Source organism: Electrophorus electricus, chromosome 11 (genome assembly GCF_041902795.1).
Source record: "Electrophorus electricus isolate QZ-2024a chromosome 11, ASM4190279v1, whole genome shotgun sequence".
Classification (NCBI taxonomy): domain Eukaryota; kingdom Metazoa; phylum Chordata; class Actinopteri; order Gymnotiformes; family Gymnotidae; genus Electrophorus; species Electrophorus electricus.
Window position 1 is genome coordinate 30235001 of NC_137507.1, and position 9057 is coordinate 30244057.

General features: G+C 45.6%; 1 protein-coding gene across 3 annotated transcripts in view; it reads right to left on the reverse strand.

The window, feature by feature from the left end:
- The window catches only part of nrp1b (neuropilin 1b), a 31275-nt gene extending 22774 nt beyond the window's left edge, over positions 1–8501 (reverse strand). The window contains exons 1-2 of one of the 3 annotated variants that reach the window (XM_035528091.2): positions 7806–8500; positions 7056–7233 (exon numbers count right to left, since the gene is read on the reverse strand). In XM_035528091.2, coding sequence (XP_035383984.1) covers positions 7056–7233; positions 7806–7872 — 245 coding nt within the window. In that variant the 5' untranslated portion in view covers positions 7873–8500. Of the gene's footprint in view, positions 1–2272; positions 3117–7055; positions 7234–7805 lie in introns of those variants that run through there. The other 2 variants (XM_081722934.1, XM_081722935.1) reach the window with 2 other exon arrangements.
- Positions 8502–9057: the final 556 nt, after the last annotated feature.

Consider the following 9057-nt stretch of genomic DNA (forward strand, 5'->3'; position numbering starts at 1 on the left):
CACACACAAAATTCAGTAATAGGATTATTCATCTTATGTGAAGATTATTCATCTTATTTGTAGCTGAATGGAGTGAAATTCTGTGAGGAATTTAAGAACTCATTGTACTAACATTATACAGCCAATACAGATCTGACTAGATCAATAACCAGTCCAGACCTGACTAGCTCAATAACCAGTCCAGACCTGACTGGATCAATAACCAGTCCAGACCTGACTGGATCAATACCCAGTCCAGAAGTGACTAGATCAATAACCAGTCCAGACCTGACTAGATTAATAACCAGTCCAGACCTGACTGGATCAATAACTAGTCCAGACCTGGTTTTCCTCTCAAACTTCTTGTCCTCTGACTGGGAAAGTTCACACCGCACATACATTCCAACTGAGGCCAGTCACATGAACCTTTTAAACACCACACAAGTATGTCCTTGTGAAAACTTCACTCTTTAAAATGGAAGGCATTTCCTGTTGACCTTATGACATACCCCTGTATACCCCCCCCCCTCTCACACACACAGACACACAAACTAAAGACATTACTGACCAGCTTGCCATACCATGCACAGAATGTGTGTGTGTGCGCGTGCATGTCTGATGAAGGCTGCTCTTCTTTGGGATATATATATATATAAAAATAAAATACCACAACTCCACCACCTCCTACAGTACCAACCCCAAAGAACACACAGCCCATGCACATATTTATTTATTTGCTAGCTTGTTTATTCCTTTGTGCCCTTTGTCCCAATAAGATTTTTTAAAAATTTACAAACGAGATGTGTCTGATTTCCACACTCAGACTGGTACTTAGAGCGGTACTCAGACTGGTACTCAGATGGGTACTCGGACTGGTACTCAGACTGGTACGCAGACCGGTACTCTGACTGGTACTCAGATTGGTACTCGGACTGGTACTCGGAACGGGACTCAGACTGGTACTCAGAGCGGTACTCAGACTGGTACTCAGAGCGGTACTCAGACTGGTACTCGGAGCGGTACTCGGACTGGTACTCAGACTGGTCCTCAGACAGATACTAAGATTGTTTGAGCACAACCATGTTCAATCTAATGCTTTCTGAAACTCTTTTAACCCATGTGGTACAAGGCTGCTTTCCCCTGACCAGCTGTGTATGGCCAAGAGCACATTCAGAGAAACTCAAATGACACTAGAATGTCCAGAGTTCTGCTAAAAACCACTGCAGTGTGTCATTTCTCTGTGCAGTGTCACTAGTTTCTAATGGCTTCTTTATAACTCGATTGTTTGGGAAATAAAAGATATTTGGGAATTGTGATAATCCAAAATCCAAAGTACCTGTAGTTCTGCCTCTCTAAACCCAAACTACCTGTAGTTCTGTCTCTCACCAGCATGGTCCTTTAAGCTTATTCTGCTGATGTTGTTGTGGTTGGCAGCTGGAAATACGGCAGAATTAACCCCAAATTAACCAAGAATTAACCCCCAATTAGTCAATAATTTACCCCCAATTACCAGGAATAAACCCCCAATTAGCCAAGAATGAACCCCCAATTAACCAAGAATTAACCCACAATTAGCCAAGAATTAACCCCAGATTAACCAAGAATTAACCCCCGATTGTCATATCGCCCGATTCCTTAGCCCACTACAATACCCAGCAGGCTGTTCGTCACCCAACCCAGGACTCAACCGATCAAGAACGTCACGTCAGATCATCACCCCCCGAACATTGAATTCACCTGTGTATCATTCAGAAAGCGTTTTTTTCTCTGATTCTACTACTGTGTATCGTACCTCGGATTTACTGTTTTCTCGTTTCTGATTTTTGCCTGCCCCCTTTTGGATTCTTCTGCCTCGATTTTTGGATTGTCCTTCCTTGCCCATTTTGTTTGGACCTTTTTCCGCTATGTGGAACTACAATAAAGCCCTGACATTTATCCACAAGCGTCTGATATTTGCCTGGTCCGTTACACCCATCACACAAGAACCAGTGCCAGATGGTCCACAGAAAACAGAAACATGGGAGAGTGGGAATCTCAGTGGCCTCAAAAAATGACAAGAAAACGAAACAAGTAGTGAGATAATCAATGACTGATCAATACTTGAATCAGTCGTATCAATTGTTGTCTGACAGAGCACTTCTAATATGATTCAGTTGTTTAGGCCATTACACAACAGAACCAGAATCATAAATTCTACTAGTGAACAGACTGCTAAGTAAACACCCACCCACACAATTTGCATTTACTGTTTTTAAAAGTTTGATAAAAAATTAAATAAGTTCAAACCACTTACTTCTGTTGGACAGGAACCGCTGATCTTAGAACAGAATTTGATGATACTCTAAAACAGAAAGGCCCTGCTGTCCTTCTAGAGATCTAATCTAATCCTAACCCTTCTAGAGATCTAATCTAACCCTAATCCTTCTAGAGATCGAATCTAACCCTAACCCTTCTAGAGATCTAATCTAACCCTAACCCTTCTAGAGATCTAATCTAACCCTAATCCTTCTAGAGATCGAATCTAACCCTAACCCTTCTAGAGAGATAATCTAACCCTAACCCTTCTAGAGATCTAATCTAACCCTAATCCTTCTAGAGATCTAATCTAACCCTAACCCTTCTAGAGATCTAATATAATCCTTCTAGAGATCTAATCTAACCCTAAACCTTCTAGAGATCTAATCTAACCCTAACCCTTCTAGAGATCTAATATAATCCTTCTAGAGATCTAATCTAACTCTAACCCTTCTAGAGATCTAATCTAACCCTAAACCTTCTAGAGATCTAATCTAACCCTAACCCTTCTAGAGATCTAATATAATCCTTCTAGAGATCTAATCTAACCCTAACCCTTCTAGAGATTTAATCTAACCCTAATCCTTCTAGATCTACCACCCTGCAGAGTTGAGCTTTATCTCTGCCACTGGCTGTAATATACTGGCACTTCTGAAGACCAAAGGACACAAGAGTTACACTCATTACAAATCAAACTCATTCCAGACAAGCCCAGGCATGCTAGGAACATCCTGTGTGATATAATATGGTAATACACTAGAAAATAAGGCATGCTTTTAATATAACAGTTATATTTGTGCACACACGCGCATATGTGTGTGTGTGTGTGTGTGTGTGTGTGTGTGTGTGTGTGTGTGTGTGTGTGTGTTTTCTCTGGTTGTGGGGAAAGGCTCTGGATGTTTCCACACATGTCAAAACTGGATTTATGATTAGCACCACACACACACACACACACACACACACACATATACACACACACACAAACACATATACACATATACACACACACACACACACACACACACACACACACATACACACACACACACACACACCCTGCTGCTGCAGACAGTGCTGCTGTCATAACCCTGCAGGAGAACCTTCAGAGATGTTGCCTGGGGTTTGGCTTCCTCACACTGAACAGAAACAGAAACTGACAGAACCTCGCTAACAAAAATAACCCTGTGGCACACACAGTGACAAGCTAACATCGTTACACATTACTATGTGACAAAACCAGCCAAGCTCAGTGAGTGTATATGTGTGTGTGTGTGTGTGTGTGTGTGTGTGTGTGTGTGTGTGTGTGTGTGTGTGTGTGTGTGTGTGTGTGCGCATGTGTCTAGTCTGACTTGGGTCTGAAATAATCATATCTCCCCATGCTCCCTGTATTATTAGTGAGGGAGTTTCATGTCATAAAAAAAACACTTATTTGAACATTGCAGCAATTTTGCAGTAATACACTCACAATAAAAATTATATACTTATTATTATAAATAATAATAATACATAAAGCTAAATATATTGTTTGTCTGCATATATATGGTTGTATGACAGTAGGATTATATCATAGTAATGTGTGTGTGTGTGTGTTTGTGTGTGTGTGTCCGTATAAACCACCCGCAGACACAGACCAACACCAGAGTTAAACTACAGACACAGACCAACACCAGAGAAATAAAACAACACACAGACCAACACCAGAGAAATAAAACAACACACAGACCTACACCAGAGAAATAAAACTGCAGACACAGACCTACACCACAGAGATAAAACTACAGACACAGACCTACACCAAAGAGCTAAAACTACAAACACAGACCTACACCAGAAAGATAAAACTACAGTCACAAACCTACACCAGAGAAATAAAACAACACACAGACCTACACCAGAGAGATAAAACAACACACAGACCTACACCAGAGAAATAAAACTGCAGACACAGACCTACACCAGAGAGCTAAAACCCCTCCACGGATGGTAACTGAAGCACATATATCTGCTAGCTGTGACCCAATACTTACACAGACAGGAAGCGCAGAGATCAGGACTTCATCTTAAATGAGCTACAGACTCCAGAATCACTTCCACGTACAGACATTAGCAGGGTCACAGTTACAATAGTGCTGATCTGGGATTATCGCCTGTGTCTGTCTGCTCTGCTGTAAGACCTGCACACTGGCTATGTGATGTGTTGGAAAAGCAGATCATCAGAACCGAGGCTGAGGGAGGGCAGTTGGGCCCCTGCCTGGATTTCAGCTGTTAGGTAAGCAGGGAGTTAATAGACCATTAACACCTGGCCAGGGGCCACACTGGCAGCCTGCTGGATCAGGTTCACAGGGGTCATTGTGTCTCCCCAAGGCAGGATTCTCCAGCTCACAGACAGAGTCAGGAAGTCAGAGAGTCAGGGAATCAGGGAGTTAGAGAGCCAGAGAGTCAGGGAATCAGAGAATCAGGGAATCAGGGAGTGAGAGAATCAGGGAGTCAGGGGGTCAGGGTGTCAGAGAGTCAGGGGGTCAGAGTGTCAGGGGGTCAGGGGGTCAGAGAGTCAGAGAGTTAGAGAGTCAGAGATTTAGGGAGTCAGAGATTCAGGGAGCGGCTCAGAGCAAAAGCCACATAACAACTCTTACCAGATGACAACTCTCAGTGTGCAAAATGCAAACTCTATACTGTGTTTTTCCAGTACAGAAAGACAGCAAGATGAGAACCTGAGTGTCAGTAAGGTGTCGGGGATAGGAAGGAGGCACCCCATCACCTCTATATAGCCAGCAGCCTGCAGCACTGGGGGTTAGTGATCTAACACCCAGGAGCTGGTACAAGAGTCTGTGTGGGTAGGCAGTTATGGACCAGTGAGTGAGACAGAGGGTGGTGTTAAGGGAATGGGTGGTGTTGAGACAATGTGTGGTATTGAGACAGTGTGTGGTGTTGAGGGAGTTGATCCAGTGTGTGGTGTTGAGGGAGCTGATCCAGTGGGTGTTGTTGAGACAGTGAATGGTGTTGAGGGAGTTACAGAACAGTGGTGGGTGGATGCCCTGCTAGGTTTCTATAGGGCTCTGGAGTTTCACATCCTGGTTTAAAGTTGTTAAGAGAAATATTTTGCTGCTAACAATACTGTCAGCTCTCCTCCCAGTCTCATAGCCTTCTCTCGTTGTCTGTTCTCTGGAGTGTTGAAGGTTTGGAGGGTCCCTGTGTTCTGGGAGTAGACCATTTACCCACACTGCCTCTCAGCTGTACTCAGCAGTGTTTATTGACGACCAGGTTTATGGAAACAAAACCAAACTGAATAAACCACCAAACTAAAGACCAGCTGTGGTGTTAAACTCCCCGATTGCCAGAGGACATTTGTTTTGACTTTGTTTTTTGATTTTTCTAGTTCCAAGTTCTGTGTTTCCAAATGACTCCGTCTTCTCTTAACCTCTCTTAACTCCGGCTTCTCTTGACTTCTCTTAACTCCGGCTCACTGTCCTGCTAAAGACAGTGAGCAGAGAAGAGCTGACAGGGAAATTAACCTGCCCCAGAACAACCGGACCCGTCCCAGAACCACAGCAGCAGATGGGGCTCTGACCTAACCCTAACCCTAAGCCTAACCCTTAACCCTAACCCTAACCCTAACCTAAACCTAACCCTAAGCCTAAGCCTAAGCCTAAACCTAAGGCTAAGCCTAAGCCTAACCCGTCCCAGAACCACAGCAGCAGACGGGGCTCTGACCTAACCCTAACCCCTAATCCTAACCCCTAATCCTAACCCTAACCCTAACCTAAACCTAACCCTAAGCCTAAGCCTAAACCTAAGGCTAAGCCTAAGCCTAACCCGTCCCAGAACCACAGCAGCAGACGGGGCTCTGACCTAACCCTAACCCTAACCCTAACCCCTAATCCTAACCCTAACTAGAGTGGGAAGATGAGGGGGTTCTGTCCATTTTCTTCCTTTTTTTCTCCCTCTGAGGAGTCACTAACAGGATGTTCATTAATGGGGGCATTTTATTGGTCCCCTGCTGATGAAACATGAGCCAATAGTAATTCAGCCTCTGTGTGTGACAGCTGTTCAGTTGTTATATACCTTTTATTTACTAGCTTAGTCCACAGTTGTGTGTGTGTGGTGTGTGTGTGTGTGTGTGTGTGTGTGTGCCTGAGAGAGAGAAATATGAGAGGAGAAAGAAAGTGAGAGAAAAGAGAGTGAGATTATATTGTATGCAGAGGTCTGTGTCTGTGCATGTGTGTGTAGAAGTTAACAAAATCATCAATAATAGACTGCAAGGTGATAAAATGCTCTGCTTTCAACTCCAATTATATTAAAAAGTCCAAACAGCCTCGATAGTGAAAACCATCTGCGTAATCACATACACAGCGCACACGTCGCTGCCCTGGTGGAGACGTTTCTGGGCTGCATCAACATCTTAAGACTCTGTTCCGGGTCTAATTTTACCCTGAGCTGCCGCTCTTATACTGGAGGAAACATATTCTTGATTTTCTTAAAGATCCTATTATACTGCGGCTTCCACGTTTTTCCACCAGAGCTAGTGTCCCAGATTTGGCTGCTTAACACGTTCACTGATACACATCCACGTCAGAATCCAAGATCCCAATGACTGTATTTCCTACCAAAAGGTGGCATCGTTCCACGTGCCAATGAGCGCGTTTGCATAAATAGAGCAACATGCCCCAAATCTCTGGAGGCAGACCAGCGGGGAGGGGGGGGGGGGGGGTAGCTGGCATATCGAAAACCATCACTTACGAGAGCCGGTGTTTGTCTAGAAGACTAGGCTCGAGCGGACTCACTTGCACTCCCGGTTCTCGAGATCGAAGTGCGGGTTGAAATTGATGAGAATTTTTTGCTGCGGATCTGGCGTCTGGATGAGCCACGCGCACTGCTGAGAAAGTGGGTAGGAGGATGGGTAACCGGGGGAGGTCACATATCCGGCGCTTTCGATGGTGATGTTTCTGCCACACGCGCTATCTGGAAAACAACATTGACCATGAAAGAAATAAGTTAAGAGCAAACGCGTGCCCCGCTGATCACCGGGGCGCGCGCGGTAGCCTGTAATGAGACATGCTCTGTCCACGCGGTTCAGCGGGCCGGTTTGAATATTCAGGGCCCTCGATGTATCGTCTGATTCTCGCAGAAAAAAGTGTTGCACGAACAATCGTTGAAGGATTTCGCTTTGTGTCTGCCTGTTGACCTTAGCAACAGTGTCCGGGACGCGAAGAAACGCTCAAAATAGCCCCGATCCGTTATCAACGGCACGCAAGCATATCCCCAGACGCACACGCACGCACGCACGCACGCACGCACAAACACACACAAACACAGAGGTGGACTACTGTGAGACACTTCATAGGAAACGGTGAACCAGAAAATGAAAGTTAATGCAGTGATGAATAATATTAAATAAAAGTGATGTGACCTCCGGAGGATCTTAACTGTTCTCCGACGATCCCACGAGGTTTACCCTAAACCTCCTTTATCTTCAATTACACCACATTACCAGTTAGTCCAGACTGATACTTCTTAAACCAACACGAACTCACCAATTTGAGCCAAAGCCGACACTGTAAGCAGTCCCGTTAGGGGCAGGAGGAGGAGCGCCTCAAACATCCTCGGACTGTGCACCAGGACAGTCCTGAAGAAGCTGTCCTAAAGTGTAAGTCCCGCTGGAGTGATTTGTGGAAGTCCGTCCAGATACTTTTATCGTCTTGAAGACAGAATGTCGGCCAAGAGAGATCGCCTCAGTTGGCGCGCATCCTGTCGCTCCGGTCCCGTAATGACTGGAACCGTAACAGGAACGGCACGTCCACGCCACTCCACACCCACGAAGGAGAGTTCCCACTACTGACAAACCTCGTCACACGATGGTTTTTAGTTTTTTCGGTAGAAATGGATACTGGGTGACAAACAGGCTGGACAGATGTCGGCGTATCTTCAGCAGAGACTTCTAGCCTCGCTGCCCTCCCTCTGCACGCGCTCAGAGGATGCTGGCTTCATTCTGGCACTGGCTCGGTACTCTCACGCGTAGACGGACACAAGCTCGGTCCTCTCACCCGTTGGATGAATTCCGTTTCTTCGGCGAATGAAATGAGCTTTAGCGCTCGTGCGTTTTGGAAACCCTGTAGTACTCAGCGCTGACGAGAAGCGCGAGCGGAGGATCTCTCACTCTCTGCCTCTCACGCGGACACTTAGATATTCGCTGTCTCGCTCCGCCCGTTCGTTATTTGAGAGCTCAGGGAACATATGTGGTCTCGGTCTCTCTCTCTCTCTCTCTCTCTCTCTCTCTCTCTCTCTCTCTCTCTCTCTCTCTCTCTCTCTCTCTCTCTCTCTCTCTCTCTCTCACACACACACACTGGGAGAAGTGGGCAGAGACCTCCTCCCTGTCGGCAGAGCAGAAAGCTTGGCGCGCACCGTGGAATCTAGAAATCCAGCAAGAGTATGTACTACCATTCCAATCATTTTGACATCCACACACAAGCTCAGCACAGGCGACCCAAACGGTTTTACGGTGCTGTACACGGTCCAACCGTGGAGTTCAAAATGAAGACTCGACTTAAGGAACCGGTTCGGTGCGCTGTTTTTCTCTCGTGATCGGTGGCCATAAGAGGCACGTGGCGGACGCTTGAATCAATAAATCTTTACAGACGGCTCACGCGGAATAACATAAAAATGAGTGTCACGTACTGCAGTCTCGCGCACGGTAGCTGCGTGCTCACGCGGAGATAACCCGCGGATCTTGCAGTAGAGAATTTGCTTTCTTCCAAGGATATAACAGCAACACTTTTCAGAACATGT